We start from the raw sequence: 21,535 nt of genomic DNA, 5'->3' as shown, positions 1-21,535 counted from the left end.
ATAATAAAGAAAATCCATCTTTTAAAGAATAAAAATACCTTTCATAGTCTTCCCAACATAACTGAAAAGCTTCTGTATTTTTCCACCTGTATTTTGATAATTGATCTCTCTACCAGATCTCTCTGTGCTAAGGCTCTATTAATTAATGATTTCATCACTGAGCATAATATCGATGTTATGTTTCTGACAGAAACATGGTTGAATGATAATAATGAATCGATCGTACTAATTGAATCTGCGCCTCCTAACTACAATTTCTTCAGTGAGAATAGAAAACACAAAAAAGGAGGAGGCGTGGCTTCAATATTTAAGAATACCATAAATTGTAGTAAAATCTCTTTGGGTCACTTCACCTCTTTGAGTATCTTGGAATTGAGGTTAAAGGCCACAAACGAACTTTGACTGTAACTCTATACAAAACTCCAACTTTTGTGGAAAATTTCTTTACTGACTTGAATGAACTTCTATCTCTTATATGTATTGATTATGATTGTTTAATAATTGTCGGTGATTTCAACATTCATGTTGACAACCCCCAAGACAGAGGGGCAAAAAAGCTCGCTAATATTTTAGAGACTTTTGGTCTAACACAACATGTCAAACAAGCAACACACACTCAAGGACACACACTGGACCTGGTTATCAGTAAGGGTGTGAATATTTCCAATGTCTCTGTAAATGATGTCGCATTGTCGGATCACTTCGCTGTTGTTTTTGAAAGTTCTTTATCTTTTAACCCACTTGGACAAACAGCAACCATCACAAAACGTTCTCTCACTGAAAACACAGCAGAAACTTTTAATCAAATCTACTCTTCTTCCTCACCCTTAAGCTGTAATGATGTAGATAAGTTGGTAAATGATTTTCAGTCTAAAGTCTCAGATATTATTGATTCCATTGCCCCAATTAAAATGAAGGTTGTCTGGTAGGAAGAAATCTCCATGGAGAAATACACAAACAGTTAGATCTGCAAGACAACTCTGCCGCAGGGCAGAACGAAAATGGCGTAAAACTCAACTCCACGTTCATTGTGACATCTATAAAGAAAGACTACGTAACTATCATTTAACACTAAAACATGCAAGAGAGGCTTTCTTTGCAGATGTCATAAACAAAAACATTAATAATGCTCGAGCTTTATTTGCAACAGTTGACAGAATCACAAACCCTCCTGTGACGTTACCGCCTGAATTCCAATGTAATGCCGCCTGCAACCAGTTTTCCAGCTTCTTTTCAGAGAAAATTCAAAAAATCAGAGGATTAATCTGTACATCCACTATAAAGTCAGTACCAGTGCTGTGCCCAAACAAAACAAATACATGAAAAATGACCCAATTTCAACTACTTAATTATAAAACCCTACAGGAAATTATAAGTCAAAAAAGCTCCAGTTCCTGCTGTCTGGATGTTTTACCCACACATTTCTTTAAGAAAGTCCTGCCTGTTATTGCTGCTGATCTGATCCAAATAGTAAACTCATCGCTCTCATCAGGCGTTTTCCCCCAGGCTTTAAAAACAGCAGTAATCAAACCACTGATAAAAAAGAACAATCTGGACAAATCACTAATGCAGAATTACAGGCCGATCTCCAACCTCCCATTCATCAGCAAAGTTATTGAAAAAGCTGCGTGTAAACAATTAACTAGCTTCCTAACTATAACCAACCTCTTTGACTCCTTCCAGTCTGGTTTTCGTGCTCACCACAGCACAGAGACCGCCCTCGTAAAAGTGTTTAATGACATCCATATAAATACGGACTGTGGCAGAACCACAGTGCTGGTTCTGTTGGACCTCAGTGCAGCTTTTGACACTGTTGACCATGACATATTACTGAATCGACTGGAGAGTTGGGTCGGACTCTCCGGTCCAGTGCTTAACTGGTTTGAATCCTACATAAAGAACAGGGATTTCTTTGTTTCAATTGAAAACTTTTCATCAAAGAGGTCAAAGGTCACATGTGGGGTACCCCAAGGTTCAATCCTAGGACCCCTTTTATTCAATATTTATATGCTCCCACTAGCTCAGGTTATAGCAGGAAATAATATCAGCTACCATAACTATGCAGATGACACACAGCTCTACATTACGATGTCACCAGGTGACTCAGAGCCCATCCAATCACTGAACAGATGCTTAGAACAGATAAATGTGTGGATGTGCCAAAACTTTCTCCAGCTGAACAGAAACAAAACTGAAGTTATTATTTTTGGACCTAAAGAGGAACGATCTAGAGTCAACGCACAGCTTCAGTTATTACAACTGAAAACTAGCGATCAGGCCCGAAACCTGGGAGTAGTGATGGACTCTGACCTGAACCTCCAGAGCCACATAAAGACAGTTACAAAGTCGGCCTTCTATCACCTGAAGAACATTTCCAGGATTAAAGGACTAATGTCTCAGCCAGATCTAGAGAAACTCATCCATGCGTTCATCTTCAGTCGTATTGATTATTGCTACAGCGTCTTCACAGGTCTGTCCAACAAATCAATCAAACAGCTGCAGCTGATCCAGAATGCTGCTGCTGGCGTTCTCACTAAAACCAGGAAGATAGAGCACATAACACCAGTTTTAAAGTCCCTCCATTGGCTCTCTGTAGCTCAAAGAATAGACTTTAAAATACTGTTGTTAGTTTATAAATCACTGAACGGCTCAGCACCACAATACATTAAAGATATGCTTTTATTGTATCAACCTTCCAGAACCTCTCAGGTCTTTTGGTTCTGGTTCTGCTCTGCATCCCCAGAACCAGAACCAAACAAGGAGAAGCAGCTTTCAGCATCTTCCAGAAAACTGTAAAACAGCTGAAACACTGACTTCTTTTAAATCTCAACTGAAAACCCACCTGTTTAGAATTGTATTTGAAATGTAATAAATTACAAATTTATTGATGTAAATTGACTTAATGATTGATTCTATATTGCATTGTGATTCTGTGTTTGTTATGATGTAAAGCACTTTGAAATGCCTTGCTGCTGAAATGTGCTATACAAATAAAATTTGATTTGATTGATTGATTGAATTGAACTTTGGTGAGGAGCTCCGAGTCTCTGTGGTCGGAATGCCTACTTCCCATCACCCTAATCTTTATTTCTCTTCACAGATTCTCTGTCAAGGTATAGAGCTCTGTCATATGACTTCAAATCAGAAGAAACATGTTGTCGAAAGCATTGCAAACGTACATTTTCCAGCGTTAGGACTTGAAATAAATAACTATTTTATCGTCGTAGCATTTTATCAACTTTGAAATATGTAGGGGGGAGGGGGGGAGATGTGCCATTAATTCAAATACATTCATTCAACAGAGACAAAAAAAAAACTCTGTTAAGAAATAATTATATTTAACAAAGTCACAAATGGTACTTTTACTTGAAGTCTTATGAATCCCTTTCACATACATGCTGCTGAAGCATTTTTAATCCATTTGTTACTTAACTTATCATTTCTAATTAGTGATCTTTACCAGTAAACTGAAAATGTGTTCTTAATATCTCTATTAGCAGGATAGTTTTCCAAAACTCAAGCTAAGTTATATTAGAAATAAAGCATAACATTATGTTTTTGCAATAAATTATGAGTTTATTAGATTGTTGTGTTTTTTTTTTTGTTTTTTTTACAACATTAGCAAATGTGCTTGCAATTTTGTCTGTATTATGTCTTGCTCTGTTGTTTTTTTTGTTTGTTTGTGTTTTCCTCTTTGGTCATTGGGCTGCAAATGATGTGCATTTTAAAATCAAAATTATTTTTTCTTTTCTCTCCATAAATACAGAGCGTTGCATTCAGGAAAATTACTTCACTCTCTCGTCGAAAACGGAATCAAACACAATTTGTAACTATGCAGCCGCACAGCGAAGCAGTTTTACACAGATTGGTAGATGTGTATAGAACAAACTAGTTATCTCATTGAGATTTTCCCAGTCTAGATACGTTTTATTTAATAAGAGAAAGCTAAAATTACAAAAAAAAAAAAAAAAAAAAATGGACAGAAAGAAAAGAATACCAGTTAGGTTGCTGACCTATGGAGTGACACGGCCACAAGGAGGCGACCTCACCCTGATCCGCCCAGCATGTCACAGCCAAAACAGTGGAATCAGAGGTTATCATTTATTTTACAAACAGGCAGACATTTTGGGAGCAAATAGAAACTGAATGCGCTGTTGTTAACTTATACCGAAAGACCTTGTTAAGACACTAAAACCGCTGTATTTGTTTCTAATGTTCGCTGCTTTAGCAATTCTGTAGTTTCCACAGTTTTTACTACAGCTTACTAAAATGAACAAAATGCTGCCAGGGGTTTAAATCCCATCAGTGCGTCCCTTTGTGATGAGGATCCATGAACACAACACAAATAAAAATGTTTGTATTCCGTCTTCTTGTAGATGCTACAATGGAAAACATGAAATGTGGTTGATCACCACAGGGGTTTGATGTAGATGGAGACTTATTATTTTTAATTGGGTCAAAATGATCACAGACTAAGCGAAATCTTCTTACAGTAGAAAACATCGCCTTTCGACACAAAGTGCTAGTCTTTGAGTAACCACGCTTTTTGTGCTCTCTTGCGAGGACTGGTGACTTTTACCCAAAAGCAAACTTTGCTGCACCGAAAATCTGATTTTAACTAATTTAACAAACTTGACTAAAGACAGCGTGCCTATTAAAAAAAAAAAGTGACCTAAGTCCTGATTTTTACTGCCCAGAATTGACTAACTTGCACTTTTTCAAATTGATACATAGAAAATTTCTAAAATTGCTTTCAATTAGGCAAAGTTTTTAAGTTGTGAACGTCCATTTCTAGCAACAACTCTGATGCCATATAGTTATACTTTATTTAACTAAAGTGTTGCATGGCTAGTTGGTAACAGAAAATGTTTTTTTGACTCTCAACTCCTTTTGACTTGACGATTTTGGCCCATGTGAGGAAAAGCTTGGACTCTCCTGGTTTATGGTTTTGAACGACAGGTCAAATGAAGAGGCCAAACGGTTTCACTGGTCCCACCACTCCAACAAATGCTGACCTTTCACTTCCTGACACAGCAGTTGTATTTAACACTGCCACGTGCCCCTGGCGACCTCCCACACACACAAAGGTGTAAAGATGGACACACACACACACGGAGCGCTTTAAAAAGTACTTCTAAATCTGGACGCATTGAAGCGGCGCTCTGGAATGCTAACCGTTTGTCAAAATAAAGCCCAAAATAAGAAGTTGCAGTTTGCTAAGGGAGACTTGTAACAGAAGGTGTTCTGTTTAGGTGACACCAAACAATTGAACATTTTGGGGGGCAAAATGTAAAAAAGCCACATTGGAAAACTGCAGCACATTTCCCTAAACCACTGGTCCAACCCTAAGAGCCATTTCTGCCCAACAAAACTTATTTTAGAGTCACAAAAGCAACATGACTCTTCAGAACACACATACAATAGGGAATGTGTTTGTATTTTTAAATTACAGAACAAAATAAAATTAGATTTTTGTTTCAGAGTTAATACATTTCTTTCAAATTTTATAGAAAAAGAACATAGTTTGCAACAGACTGACAAAAGTTTTTTTTTGTTTTTTTTTACACTGTTGTTCTCTGTGTAAATGTTATGCATAAATTGGTTGCCGACGCCTAGGCCTGCCACAAACATCACAATAGCGAAACATGGTGGTGGCAGCATCATGCTGTGGGGAAGGTTTCTTAGGCTTAAATGGAGAAGCTAGTAGTATTGAAGAAGGCTTGAGAAGAAGGTTAGAAAGTTCACCATCTTTTAGGAGGAGCTAAGATGCAATAGTTTAGATCAGGGGTGTCCAAAGTTTTAGTCATGTGGGTGAAAAGTTAATATTACTCTGAGAACTCAAAAAAAAAAAAAAAAATGCCGGAACATTAGCAAATAAATCATTTAATAAATCATGATGGATGGTTTTCATTACTGATCTGAAACTTGAAAGGAATTCTGAGCGTTTTCTGGATTAAAAGTTTTCCATTTCTTTTGGGCTCATTTGAAACAAATTATTCTAAACTATTTGCTATATTTAGCCAAGTTTAGTAAATTCAGTAAAAGCCCATTTGGGCGCAGCAAACTCAACATTTCAGTAAAAGTGTCGGTTATAAAAGGCTTAGTTAACACAAATAATTTGCGTCCTGCTTAACATTTTCCATTGATGTCGGTAATAATTTTACCCTGATTACAAAGAAAAATTTATCCAAGGGCCACAAATAGCCACCAGGATATCCATAGCCTAACACACCAAATATACTGGTGTGTTAGGACGGACCAGTCAAAGTCCACACCTAAATAAACTGTGAACGTATTGACCTTATGCGTGCCATGTTTCCTCAGATTTTTAGGGGTTATAAAAACTTTAGAAACCACAGAATCTTTTCAACATCACAATCATGCTTCGTTTCATTTCGTCACATAAAACCCCAAATATAACCACGCTGAACTTTGACCCAGAAAACCCCACATTTGTTCTATTTACGCTAAAAGAAAGAAAGACAGAAAGAGGGGCGGGGGATGGCAGGTATGTGTGATGGACTTTTTCTTTTATTTCAAAATATTCTCTCCTAACAGGATGAAACTCCGCCGAAGCCCCGAGGGTCCGACGCCGACGGAGCCGCCCAGAACAGGAGCACCACTCGTTTATTGCTATGTCACTCTGCTTCAGGACAAGATGTTCAAAAAAAAAGAAAGAAAGAAAAAATACCCACAAACACTTCCACTCCAACACACACATACAAAAGGAGCCATGTGGAACGGCGTTAGGGATTCTAAAAACTAGGAATTGTATTTTTTTTTTTTTTTTAACTGCAGATGTTTCTTATGTTGTCTGGTCTCCCACTGCTCTGCATTTTTAACTTTCCACCTTACCCCAAAGAGTCTGGGGGGCGGCGAGGGAGAGGGCTAGAGATCAGGGCATCTCCTCATGACAGGCCGATAATGGTGACCTTCTTCGCAGAGGAATAACTACAAATAGGAGGCCAAACTGGTTTAGAGATCATAACAGTCACATTTATGCCCCAGAATCTCGTTTTTTCTTCTTTCTTTTGTTTTTCAGGCATCACAAATAACATCTGCAACTGTCTGATAAAATCACTTCAATGTGCCTTTGTACATCTAAGATGAGCGCTGTATTCTAAAGCAACACGGGATGCAAGAGGGAGCGGGAGGATGAGGGTTCTGCTGGTTGTCCATCGCTATCGCTAATCAAAAAAAGAGAGAGAGAAAAAAAAAATGGCATGGTACAAAAAAAAAAAAAAAAAATCATCAGTAAAAAAAGATGCTTTGCTGCCATGGAGTTGGAGCGGACGAGTCGGTGGACGAGTTGGAATCCTTACGCCTTCTCGTCGGTCGCCTCGTCTGCTGCTTCAGAGACCTGCCGGGAAGAAGACGGCGAGTTTTAGACGATCCGGCTGAGGTGGGTTTCAGAGGAAACTGATGCTATCCAAACGCTAAACCTAAAGCAGGATGTTTTTATTGGCTTATTCCGGTTTGCTAAGACTCAAGTGTATGTGTGGGAGGTTTACTGGTATCGCATAATGTTGAGGTTTAAATCAGATAATGTGTAAGAGCGATGCCTGTCAGGATAAAGTTCGCTGGACGATAAATTGCCACAGAAGTTATCGCGATAAATGATAATATCACAGTTTGGAGACGATTTTCCAGTGACACAACGGTGATAGTAAAATGGTGCAAGAACACATTCTCAAAGATAAACTTGAAATTCTAACAAACATTTAGCACGGAAAAGGAAGACATTTTAAACATCCAAGATAAATAAACAAAACAACAAATAAAATGAGTTATAAAGTATGAATTGTCCTTCAAAAAATGGCCAGTTGAGACCAAAGAGAAAGAGAAAATTGATAAATCATGAAAACAGAAATGATTGAGTCTGTTTAAATTTATCATGCAATAAATTGATTGATTATGACAGGCTTAGTCAAAACATTTTGACGCATCTGATTAGAAACAATTGATGGAAACGGCAAAATTTTAAAAAAAACTTCCTCATTTTCGCAAACAAAAATAGAAAGATGGGAGTGGTGGATCGCTTCCATCCACTGGTGGTGGTGGAAGTCTAAACTTCCCGCTCGGAGAGGAGAACTCTCCATTTTTCTGAGATGTGTGATCGGGGCTGATTTGCATCCCCTACATTTACGATAACTCTTTGAAGAATTTGAATTAATATAAGTTACAACAACATTTAATTTCTCTTTGGGATCAATAAAGTATTCTTGACTTTTAACTTGAATTTTATTTACTACAGCCATGAGTAACGTCAACATTTGATGAAGAGATGCTTTTTCGCGTAGCCTGATTGATTCACTCCAAACCAGTACATGTAAACACACATAACTCGCTTTTTTTTGTTTTTTTTTTCCTTTTTGCAAGATTTCAAAAGAAATGCTTAAAGTTAAATTTTAGAACTGAATTGGGTTGAAACACAGATGGTAATTGGAGATTTTTCTGCCTGCGTGCAGCGTAGTTACTGCATTCTGCTGGCAATGCCTCATCTAAAGTGTCATGGAAACACTGAGCTGCACAAGACGCCCCCTGGGTAACGTGAGGTGTGTTTCTGAATTCATCAAAAATCAAAAAAACCTCTACAACCAAAACTACCATATGTAACTGCTACAGGACTTACAGTTGAAGCTAAATGTCTACATACAGAGCATAAAAAGACAAAAGTCCTTCTTTTTCACTGGTAAGACTTCAAACCAGAATAATCATTTCCTTTTGGAAATAATTTGGCTACCCTACATGATGATGATGTCACTGCTGTTGGAAACACTCCGATTACGTTAATTTACAACATCTGATTTAAATAGAGGAATGCCTGTAGATGTTTTTTTGCTTGTTTGTTTATGTTACAGGACACAAACAGCAGCATCATGGAAAATCTGGACCACCCTTCCATGCAAATGCCTGGGGATGCGTTCAAAGTTCAAACAATAACTCTGTAGCATAAACGAGGTGGGAATGTCCCGCCGTGCCACCGTTCAGGTCCTGTGTCGCAGAGATGAACGCAACACACATTGGTGTGAAATGTGTGAGAGTTTGGTGAAACTGGTAAGAGAATGTGATTATCCGTAGTGTAGCGTGTCTTTGCACCAACATGGCCAGAAAGGCAATTCAGCGAGGGCAAAGTCGGCCAAAGAGCAACATAGAAAGCTGGGTTATAGGTTGCAAATGCATGGACAGAAAGCTTAATTCTGAAGACTTATCTGTGGTTTGGCGAAAGTAAAATCGAAGTGTTTGCACCTGATGGTCATTCTTTCATTTGGAGGAAAAAAAGAGAGAAATCTTGCAGACTGTAGAGGTTTAATAAATTTTGTGCATTCGTTTTAATCAAGGAGAATACGAGTCAGCTGGTACTTCTTCATTTATTAAAAGAATCAGGAATCTAAGGAGTAACTTTGGTGACGCCTCAAATGGCTTTAAAAGTGCTTTATAAATAAATTTGACATTGACATTGAGGTCAAAAGTGCTCAAATAAAATATAATGACATGTGGGTTAGCCCATAGCGGGACATAGTTGTTTTCCTGTCCTAAATAGGTACAGGCTGATGCATTACATACAACCCATAAGATGACATCTTTGGTTTCTGTCCTCGACAGTCATGGTACGCTAATATGTCTCGTGCTTGTCGCAAGTAGGGATGTTTTGTGTTCCCTAAATATTGGACTGTGTTGTGTGAGACCAGTAGCATCACTCTTAACTGTATCGTACCATTGCCTTAAGAACCTACAACTAAAGGCGGCCCTGGAATGGTGCGATACGGGTTGGTTGTATGATCTGCTTTTACAATGGGAATAGACAAATGAGCGAACAAACCTAACTTTTCAGTGGAATCGGGGCATAAGGCACATTGCTGATAACAGGATACTTCCATGAAACAGCGTGGAATTAGTATTTGTTGAAGAAAATGGAAACTTGTTTGCAACAGGATGTTCTGTTTTGTTCTTTGTGTGGGAAAGTTGTTTTTGTTGTGTGTTTTTTGGTGTTAAATTCTGATACACTGATGGAGCTGTTGTTAGGCGGTTGCTTTGGCAACGGGTCTGCGGGTAGCCGACACACAGAGCAAGAAAAAAGAAGAATTTGAGTGGTTTTGAGCTGTTCTTCGGCGTTTTTTCTGCGTTAGTCCTCTATCTGCTGTGGCGCACCACACCGAGTTGATAATATCTACATCTCCAGCTTTCATTTTGCTAACAAAATTGTTCTACTGTGGCAGCGCAGCTATGCATGGCAGGTAAAAGGATCGTCTTGTCGCCCTACAACATTGCGCACATTCGCAAAATTGCCAAATGTAAACAATAACGTGCAGCGTTTCTATAGTAAGTATGATACTACTTACTATAGATACTACTACAGAGGTAATACAATGTGCTGAAGTTACCATAATTTTTCCAGTTGCCACCTGCCACGTATCTTACCAAAAGGCAAATGTCAGCTCAAACATATACTTTACAAACCTCAAATTTGTCACCTTCCTGCTGAGCACGTAATAAATTTTGATCCGGAAAAGTGTGTATTGATTGAATGATTTAATATATTTAAAGCTTCTCCCGGCTATGTGATTTACTCCTCCTCATTGTTTTCTAACCAGCACTAAAATATCTCCGGCAGTTAGCCTTAACTTGAAAAGGGGGATCCAATGTGTCTGCTTCCTCTGAGTGACTACTGGAGGGACCGACTGTCTCAGAACGCAGTGACCCAATCACATTTCACTTCACAGCTTTGTGCAGCAGCAGTAAAAACTCTGTCCTTGGCTCACTTCACTGCAGAACAAGCAACACGTCCTCCCCGTCCGACCCCATCCCCGCTGGCTGAAGTCACATTTTCAAACCTCACAACAAACACAGCACTCCACAGCACACTGGCTAAGCGTTAGCTACGTAGAAATGAAGAAGTGGTTAGTGACTAAAAGTAAAAAAAAATAAATAAATCACAGAGAGGTGAGTTAGGATCATTGCAGCATACCCTTAACTCTGACTGTCTCGCTCTGCCCTTTCACTGACATCAAGGAGGGAGCCATGCTTCTGATGGAGGACACACTCACAGATGGACGAGACACATAGATCTATGTTTGTGTGTGTGTGTGTGTGTGGAGGAGATACATGATATGATCGTGGTGTGAGTTTATGAGAAAAACAGATGTTAAGTAATTCATTGAAAGGATGATGTTTGCATACATTGACATAAAAATCAGTTTTTTTTCTTTCTATCCCTTAGGGAATAAAGTATGCTTTATATTCCTTCCTTCATACCTCGTTGGCCTTGGTCTCCCCATTCTGGGCCGGACCATCTTCCTTCTTCCCCTTACCGCCGCCCTTCTTGGCCTTTGCTCCTTTTTCTTCCTTCTGCCACGAGACAAAAGACAAGACCTCCAGGTTTAAGGAACCAATGCGGGGCTAATTTCAGTTTCAAGGAAGCGGCAAGATTTTATTTTAAAGGCCCTCTGGCATCTCAAATAGTTATCATAGACTTTAAGAAGACTCAAAATTCATTTGTCAGAGAAACAAGCCCGCAGCATCACAGGTTCTTTACCTACTTTGTATTGTTAGCAATGCACAAGAGGCACTTTTCCACCATTTGTTTCACACCAAACGCACTTGGAGTGTTTGTTGTTAGAAATCTTAATTTTGGTCTCATCTGACCAAATAACTAAATCTGGCATAGCTTGTAAATAGCTTGTTGGCATGGAGACAGCATTTAATGCCTGATATGGAGACTTTTAAACCTTTCATTGACATGGACATGATTAGAAGCTTATTATTTGTAGCCATTTCCAGACTTTCAAGACCAGAACCTGTTTACCTTACCTAAATGGCGTTTTTTGTCGTCTTTCCCATTTTGAAGACTAAGTGAAGTGGGATTCTGGATTTCTCATCATACTCATATATCCCAGGGAAATAGAAAACCATGGATTACGAATTAAAAGTCATTCAACTCTTTGATCAACTTAAAGTCAAAACAACATAAACTAGGAAAATGTTTCAGTTAGTTTTACTGGGATTTTTGTTTTTATTGGAATTGTAGCGCCTGTAATTTTGTTAAACGACTCTAACACCCCAACGGAGTCAATACGCCTAAAATAAAAGTTTGAATACTCTCAAATTTTCCAGTTAGCTTATGCACCAGCAATAAAGGAAGAATGTATTTGAATGCCTCTACACGTCTTTTACCAGGGATGCCAGTAAATGTGGAGGGAGCATCCAGCAGTGTCGCTGATGGAACCAAGTACTTCAAGTTTTTTAAAGTGCGACTGAGTGGGTCCCTCACCTTGACAACGGTCTTCTTGGGCTTCACCTCAGCTTTGGGCGGAGCAGGTTTCTAAAAACAACAACAAAAATCACATCAGTGAGAACTGACTATTCTCACATTTTATAAGAATTATTTGATTCAGTCTCTTCAATCTGAGCCATTTTATGATAGTTATAGTACCCTTAATATAGTAGATAGTAGTGAAACTCATGTCTGACGAGAATCTTGATTAAAAGCTAATATACTTGGATTTTGTTTTGTTACAAATTTGTGACATTCCTCTGCATCTTGACCTCAAACGACAGATCAGTGACGCGATCGCACTGGAAAACGAGCAAATTTGGAGCAGATTTTCCTACAGTACTGAGTGTGAACGAGTGCACCCTGAAGCCATGAGCTTCAATAACAGTGCAGTCAAAAAATTTAAATCATGTGATTTTGTTTCTCCTAAGAATATCCTTCCTGTACAGAGGATGAGCCTTGTAGAGCTTCAACAATGGTTCACTGTGAGGTTAACTCTTTAAATAGTTGAAATGAAGACATAGCAAGTCGGGAATCAGGCAGAAAACAATGAATGGCACCGTTTTCATATTAGGTTTTCTATAATAGCATCAAATTTAACGTGGGAAATATATTTTCTGCAATATACATTTCTATTATTTGTCAAAAGGTATATATGTGTATACTAGTCAAAATATGTAGGATAGCAAATGTGTGAATCAATAAATCTACTAATGTCCAAATTTAACCCTGCCAGACCCCGACAAAATAAGTAAACAAATTCCTATTCAAATATTGTTGATGTTAACATTAAAAAACATACAGTACAGACCAAAAGTTTGGACACACCTTTGAATTCAATGAGTTTCCTTTATTTTCATGACTATTGACATTGTAGATTCACACTGAAGGCATCAAAACTATGAATAACACATGTGGAAATATGCACTAAACAAAAAAGTGTAAAACAACTGAAAATACTCCTTATATTCTAGTTTCTTCATAGTAGCAACCTTTTGCTGTGATTACTGCTTTGCACACACTCTGCATTTTCTTGATGAGCTTCAAGAGGTCGTCACCTGAAATGGTTTTCACTTCATAGGTCAACCTGCCCTGTCAGGTTAATAAGTGGGATTTCTTGCCTTATAAATAGTCATGAAAATAAAGAAAACCCATTGAATTAGAAAGGTGTGTCCAAACTTTTGGTCTGTACTGTATATCTGTCATTGTTACAGAAAAGTCTGGACTAGGAATGTAACTAGCTGGTGAATTTCTATTTGCCAAAAAACACAAAACCTTTCAAACAATTTTATTGTTGATGCAAAAATGCTTCGTAAACAACCTGCACACCCAAAATTGAATCCAAACATCTACATACGTTGAGTACGCTCTGTTGAAACTGTTGGAAAACAGTTTCAACAGTTTCAAAGTCTGTTGAAACTGTATACATTTATTACACGATTAATTACTTTTTATGTGAAATAATTTGTTTACTTTGTAAAATGTCGCTTATGCCAGACACAGCCTGGCAAACTTACAAAGATGTTCACCTGTTAACTGTGACAATTCTAATGATTATGATTGTAATAAAAAATAAAAATAAAATAAAAGATCATGTTATATTATTACCATCCCACCCTGTTTTGTGTCTTAAAGCTGCTTCGGAAATGTATATATATTTCTGTTTGTGTGTATACTTTTTAACGTTCAACTGTGACAAGCAAAAACAATGTCTTTAAAGTCATGTTGAAAGTGACTTTGCGGTGATCCTTTTCTGTAAACTCTTGGTGAAAAAGAGAAAATCTAGTTATCCCAAAATATGTAAGTATTAACAGATAACAGAAAATCAATATTATCTATTTTCTTGGAACATAGTAACATTTTATAGCACAATCAAGTAACTATGGTAACTTCAGTTGTTAAAAAAATGCTACATTTATCAAATATGTCTTGTAATTTAACGCCTTGAACTTTGGCCTCTGTCGCTTTAAGAAACTCCTGCTCTTCCTGAAACTCCGCCTTGGAGATGGCGTCACAATCTCCTCTATTGACCATTAAACAACATTTTTATCAACGTTTCATTGAGAAGTAGCTCCTATTATGACCTCAGCAGATGTGCAATTACACCAGGTGTTTGCTAATTGCAGCTGGCTAGTCTGAAGGAGCTGAGTGGGGAAGTGACGTCTTCCCCACTCAGGGGAGGGAGAAACTCAGTAGCTTGGAAACTGAAGCTTCAAGGAAGAGCTGTGTCTCTAAGGTGGAGCTAAGTCTCCGCCTTAGAGACAGCTTAATGGTCGCCATAGAAATTAAATGATTTCTCAAACATGCATGAAAGAATTAAAGCAACACTCTAGGCATGTTTTTCATAAGAGAATAACATTGCAACATGATGTAAAGCTTTAAAAAAGTCAATTTAACATAATACTGCCCCATGCAAACATGCAAAAACATGCAAAGACTCAATGGATGGATAAAACATGCAAAGTACAAAACACAGAGAGAGAAGTCACTTGTAGGGCACAGCTGAATGATCAGAGTCACTGGCATAATGTAGAATATCATCATTTGTCAGATCATTTTGCATCTAAATGAAACTGGTTTTAGTAACTTGGCCTGATTAAAACCAGCCCTGCAGCAGACCCGGACCACAGCGGACAGAAACAACAGAAAAAACAAAACACATGCATACCAAGCCAGAACTCGGCCCTTGGGGAGAGGGGAGGGAGAACGATCATGAAATTTATAAACACCGACTCCGTCGATCAAAGCCGCAAACTGGATTTGTGACTTTAGCAACGGCTATGAGGGGAGTTTTGAAGAGAGCGGAGAGAGGACAGCTACAGAGGTGAAGACAGGCAGGGGGAGAGGGAAACTTACCGCCGACAATCTCTCTGACCTTCTGGTGGGCTTGAAGGAGCAAGGGATGAGAAAAGAGCGAGAGAGAGAGAGAGAAAGAAAAAGAGAGAGAGACATATCAAATACACTCTGTGGGCAGCTACAAATGTCCTAATTATTAACCTGCCCTGTTTTCTCATACATATACATACACCGTCAGCACAGTCAATAGAAACCCACAGCATGTCGTAACAAACACACAGCACAAAAAAAACCCAAAAACCTTCATGTCATGTCAAATATTTACCTCTTGCTTTGTGACTTTAGAGGCTTCCTTACCCTCAGCACCCTCTGGGGACTGAAAGAAAAGAAAATAAGAAGGTTAAAAACTAAAGATTTAAGTGATTTACATCGATTATCTTGACTGATTAAGATGATTCGGTTAATAAATGTGTATTTCTTTCACAAATGAACAAGAAAAGAAAGGGTTTACTGCTCTTAATATTTGTGATACTCCTTTGGATTTGGACACGGATACTCCTAATAGAGATGTTTTTATAAAACTGAAGTCAAAAATTAAAACATCCTCTTAATTCCAATTTTCATATTTTAATAAACTTAAAATACACCCCTTTAGGTGACATTTCCCCCTTAGGAATTCTTAAATTACTAGGAAATTATAACCAGTGAAAACAGTTGTACGATTTATAATCTTTTGCTTATTGTTGAGCTAAAATAAATTACAGGCCATCTTTTGTTGACCCCTGGGAGAAATAATTTCAACTCTAAAGGTTTACAAAACTAATTAGGATTATCAATCTGCAATTTTTGCATATCTAATAGAGCCTGATGTTCGGTAAAGTTTCACCTGAGTGATTTAATTACCACGATTCTCTTCTTTTTATGAGTTGAAAACTGCTTAGAGGTGCACTACAGGTTCATGTTGTGTAAATGATATGCACCGTGATGATGCTGGAAGCTCTCCGGTGATTTCCATTTTAATAAAAGATGCATCTGGCCGACAACAGAGTTCCTTCGAGGCGTAATGGGCTGTAAATAGCGCCGGCCCAAGGCATAAGTGAAACATTCGGCTGCTGAAAGCGTCCCCGCCTCCTAAGATCACTTAAGATCACACGGGACCGGCTGACAAATGTAATATTTGCAAGAGTATGATTCAAATTTATGGCGGGACTAGATTAAAATTTTGAATTGAGTTAATTGCAGGGACTTTAATTAATTAATCCCAATTAAATGGATCATCATCTAAAATTACATATCTGCAAAATAAGCAGCATTCCCGATTCAAATAGACGATGATGCTAAATTATTGGGTAAATTGAAGTATGTGCTCAACAACAAAGAGGCATATTGTTTTTAATCTGTTATTTAAGTAATTCAAGCATGAAAATGGATCAAAGTGACATTATACACAATTGGCTTTCAAGTGTTTCATTAATGTAATGTTTTTTTTTTTTTAAATACTTCTTGAAGTATGAGCTGTGGACGCTGACATTTAGCGTTTGCGGCATCTGTGCGGTTGCATGGTTAGCATTGAGATGCTAGTTAGGCTAACTTCTTATAGCACAAGTTGAACACAACGATAATCTTCTCCAGCGTCCAATCAGATTGCCTTTTAAAGGTTAAATTAAACCTACAGTGGGCCCAGAAAGCATCATTATCATCCGTTGTTGTTGCTTGCGTGTCAGATTTACGAGCGTACCAGAACCGTACAAACACAAAGGTTCCAGTCAGGACCTTTGTATCCCGGCTCATACAGGCACATCTGGATAAACCACAAATTTTCAAATGTAAATTCGTTAGTTATTTACTTAAAATGGGCGAATATCACAAACGACAAAATAAGACACATGACAGCTTACACATTCATAGGTAAGACTGCTGAAGTGACAGCTTTTTATATTCATGGAAGGTTCAGTGGAAGGTAAACATGTAAAAAAAAAAAAATAGGGGAAAAGTTTGAGGGACAACCACAGCATTGACAGGATTGTGAAGCTTAAAAAATGGAAGAGTTTATGATAAATTTATAAGACATGAACTGCAGATGCAGTCAGTGGTTCACGTGCCACCAGGCACAAACACATCCAAGCAAGACATGGCCTACAACTGTCGCATTTCTTGTACCAAAAGCATCTTATCTGGAACTGGAAGAAAAAGAACTGGGCTTTAGATAAAAGTAAAGTTTGTGTTTCATTTTTAAATCAAGATGTCAGAGTCTGGAGGAAGAGTTGGAGAGGAACATAAAGGAACAATACAGCAGATCCAACAATGCAGATGACCTGAAGGCCAATAGCATCAAAGCAACCTGGGCTTCACTGACACCCCAGAAATACACATTTCCAGACACAGTGACACTTTATAGCACAATCAAGTAAAAGGTACCTTTAGTTGTTATAAAAATTCTGCTGCATATAAATAAAAAATTACATAAAAATTTTTTGACTTTGCAATTTGACCCGTCTATTTCTTTAAGAAGCGCCTACTCTTTCCAACACTCCACCTTCAACACTTCGTCAGAACAACCCTCCTCCATTGGGCTGTTTGCAACCGTTCTTAGGAGAGGCATCCCCGAATGGTTGCCATGGGAGATTCAAGGATTCCTCAAACATGCATGGAAGAATCAAAGCAATGCACCAGATATAATAGGGGTGCACCGATTGCAGTTTTCTGGTCGATCACTGATTACAGAGTTTTTAAAAAGAATAACTTAACATTTCCAATTTTAGCCAATACCATTTTTATGTCTGAACTGTTGCTCAAATATCAAGAAAGTTACTGAATTAGTAAGAATGGAGAGACTGTTGTTAACCGTAAATGTGCAGATATGATCTGGTCAGCCGGTTTGTCAGTCAAACGTCTCTCATGGAAGAAAAGAAAAGCACAGTGGTTGGTATTTAGACCTTTGCCGAGGTTGATAACGTCGGTGGATAAGATCAGCTTCACATGTAAAAGTCGGCCGATCACCGGTCTCCCAAAATTAAGGAAATCGGCACCGATAAATCGGTGCACCCTTACTAAATAAAAAACATTACACTGGTAAAATCAGTTGAGATGAATCCATGTCTCCCTCCTTCCTACAGAATATTAGCCAGGAGTTCAAGCTGTCCAAACAGTCATTTTGCAATGTTGTGCAAACCGATATTGAAAGAAAATATTTGCAATATCTTGTCGCCATAATTGACTGGAAAGAAAAACCTCATTTTTTAAAGGAATTTTATTCTTAGATTATTAAACACAGTAAAACGAGTCACACGCTTTGTGAGTATAGTTAATCGCATAGAGGGAAACTTGTTAGCCCCCTTAAATATTCTCCCGTTTTGCATTTTGTCATAGTTTTCATGATGTTTTCGATCATGAAAACTAACCTGAATATATGATGATGATGAATTCATTAATTACAAAAAAAATAAATAAATAACTATCCAACAAAACGGGAGTTTTGGCCCACTCTTCTTTGCAGAATTTGTTTTCACTCTATTAAGATCATGCAAAAGCGTCCAGACTTTGTCTAGGCCGCTCCAAAAACCTTTATGTTGGTTTTCTGAGCCACTCATCGGTAGACTTACGACCATTGTTCTGTTGCTAATGTTTATCTTTTTGAAATTCAAATTGATGACCTGAGACATTTAAGTGTGACCAAAAAAAACAAAACAAACAAAAAAAAACATTTTCACTAGGATGTACATTGAACAGCACGCACAGGTCAACACCTCTTGGATGCAGGTGTAGGCACACAGCACGGAGGGGAAAAGAGTCAGTTTTACATGCAATGTGACAATCGCATCATTTGCATGTGGGCGACCCCTCCGCCCCTAAATACCCCCTGTCCCTCTCACTCTCCCTTTCCACTAAAATTCTCTGTCCTCAGAGGAGATTCTGCGCAGACAATAGCAGATTTCAGGTGATGCAAACGCCAAATTCCACGTACCCACGAACACAATCCAACAGCACTCGACGGCGTGCTGCTGTTTAGACAGTGAAGAGGCAACAGCAATTCCCTGATTCTTCCCTTCTTCCTTGTCTTTTTTTTTTTTTTGCCTGCTCGCTTCCTGAATATGGGATCGCTCATTCGGGTTGGCGCCTACCATTTCTCCAAACTAAATTTAGACCAGGGGGTGTGGGATATGTTTTTTTTTCTCCTCCCTCCTTTTGCTTCTGAAAAATATTCTGAAATGAAAAGTCTCCAGCTTAACTGTTTGCAACACATTTATAGTTAGATTCACGCGCCCATCCATCCATCCATCCATCTTGCGAATCCGTCTGACATTCTCGCCAGTCCGCACCGAGTCGGACAGGGAAGTGGGGGACGAGGGGGGGACCAACATACAAACGCTGACGTGAGGACAGAAATATTTATGATGCGTAAATTATTATTTTTTTTTAAATAGAAGAAAAAAAAAACACGTCGTAAAAATACACACTAAAAACAAGAAGCGTAGTGGCAGGGTTTCTCTTGAAACTTTGCCATCACCTCGCCTCGCCTCACCTGCCTGCCGCGGCGTCGCCACATTAATCGCGCGCCGCTATTTTCGTCCAAAGCGAGAGGTGGAGGTGGTGGTGGAGGTGGTGGAGAGAGAGAGAGAGGGGGAAAAAAAACTACAGTGAAGTGCGCCGGCCGGAACTCACCTTTCTCTTCGGCATTTCTGCGCGTGAATAATTCTCCAGCCGAGCTCGAAGAAGGAGGAGGGAGAGGAGAGAGACAAATGAGTTCAAAGCCGAAGGGCAGCGGGAGGTGAATTTGAACTACCTAGGAATACCGGATCAATATCTGAGCCACCTTGGATAATATGTTGATTATATGCACTCCCACAAAACTCTGTGCCTCCCCGATCCCATTGGCTGGAGGGGTCAGAATCCTTGCGCTGTGACGACTCCTGATTGGCCGGGTCGGTCTCTGTGTAAATAACAGGGCGGCGGGCATTGGCCGGGGTTTTCCCCCGAAGCTCTCTGTGATTGGCTGCGCGCTCTTTGTGCGCCGAGCCCGAGTTTTGAGGGAAAGTGGAGACGGGCCAATGGGAGAAGGGGCCCCATTGCTCTCTGTTTGGGGATCTGGGTGATGTAGAATGAGGGCAAAAAAAAAAAAAGGAACAAATAAAACACAAAGGACCAGAACCAGAAACCAAAAGGAACAATGGCACGAACGTCCTCCATAAACGCGGTCCAGAAAATCTGACGGGCATTGTGTCTTGCAGGGGTTTCCCAGCCTGCTGTAAAGAACTAGATGGATCGTAATGTATGGCAGGTTTTTATGCAATTCTGCCAACCACATCTTTCACACAACTCTATTAGGGAGGGGGGAGAGGGTGGGACAGGTTATCACCTACAAACAGCTGGTGCACAATTCTCAAATACTGATTATATAACATTTCCAAAAAGTGATCACACTCTATACTCTTAATGAATTGTACGTGACTGAGTATTTAGAGTAGAATTGTGAAGTAGAAGGGAAAAAGATGCCTGCTTCCAAGTTTGATCCTAAATCAAAAATTGAAATGTGACGTGAATTTGTCATTATACTCCTAAATAAAACTTTCAAGAAGTCACTTAATTAGTGAACGCCTAAGGTGTGTTAGAGAACATTGGAGAATAAACAGCGTCATCTGATTCAATTTAATCAAATTAGAGTCTTTTTTTAAAAAAAAAAATTAGTTCAAAAATAACATTCACACTGCAAAAAGAGAACAGGTGATCCGAGTTAAGTGTTTATGATATTTAACTCAACCGTTTACTTGAAAACGGTTGCTTTTTCCAATTAAAAGCAGTAATGACCAACTCATTTATCTTGCCGTACAATGTCTACACAAAGTACTAAGTAAACATCATCACTGTACATGTTACAGTCCCAGAAAAAAACTTACAGACCACTCACATCGAATTTCGCCCAAAAGTGAATTGGAGACCTCGGATCTTTGGTTCACACGCACCTGTATCACGCGTCATCGCTGAAATTTTAAAAGCAGGCTCTCCAGCTGGGAAGAAGCGCACACACCTGCAAGTTGCACCCTGCCTCTTCCTGTGCTACAGTTGCTGGGCAAGTGAAGGAAGCTGAAACTTAGGTCAAAAATATACGTTGTCGATCGCACGGCATACAGAAAACTTCTACACCTGCATCCTTTATCGGTGCTAACGAGATGAAGGTTTTTGTTCTTCAGAAAAACACTAAAACAAAAAGCGCACAGGAGGAAATTCTCAACAGAACAAACAGAATCTAAGAGCTGAATTGAAGTAGATGGCCACATCTGGATTAACACTTTTTTTGTTTTACCCCCCGTGACCAACCCACTGTGTCCTAATCAACCTCGATCTGATCATTTTTAAAAATGGAAGCCGTCAATTTTTTTGTATTTTACTCATTTTTAAACCAACAGTGAATGTAAATATTTGTAAATTATCTGTAAGTTACAAATACCTATTTAATCCAAGCCACAC

The 21,535-nt window shown here is 38.8% G+C and overlaps 1 protein-coding gene across 6 annotated transcripts; it reads right to left on the bottom strand.

Moving 5' to 3' along the window:
- Positions 1-6,502: 6,502 nt before the first annotated feature.
- On the bottom strand, positions 6,503-20,090 carry hmgn3 (high mobility group nucleosomal binding domain 3). Of its 6 annotated transcripts, none has more exons than XM_023348259.1 (7): positions 19,733-20,063; positions 15,396-15,446; positions 15,131-15,160; positions 12,272-12,322; positions 11,257-11,349; positions 10,970-11,069; positions 6,503-7,360 (listed from the first exon to the last, which is right to left on the bottom strand). In XM_023348259.1, the coding sequence occupies exons 1-7, from the start codon at positions 19,745-19,747 to the stop codon at positions 7,353-7,355; spliced, it is 348 nt and encodes a 115-aa protein (XP_023204027.1). In that variant the 5' UTR covers positions 19,748-20,063; the 3' UTR covers positions 6,503-7,352. The 6 variants fall into 6 exon arrangements, with proteins under 6 accessions (XP_023204027.1, XP_023204026.1, XP_023204029.1 ...); XM_023348258.1 differs by lacking the exon at positions 19,733-20,063 and adding an exon at positions 19,593-19,675; XM_023348261.1 differs by lacking the exon at positions 15,131-15,160 and having other exon boundaries at positions 19,733-20,090.
- Between the last annotated feature and the right edge of the window lie 1,445 nt (positions 20,091-21,535).

This window comes from Xiphophorus maculatus, chromosome 15 (assembly GCF_002775205.1).
Source record: "Xiphophorus maculatus strain JP 163 A chromosome 15, X_maculatus-5.0-male, whole genome shotgun sequence".
NCBI lineage: Eukaryota > Metazoa > Chordata > Actinopteri > Cyprinodontiformes > Poeciliidae > Xiphophorus > Xiphophorus maculatus.
This window is presented reverse-complemented; position numbering and strand designations above follow the sequence as displayed.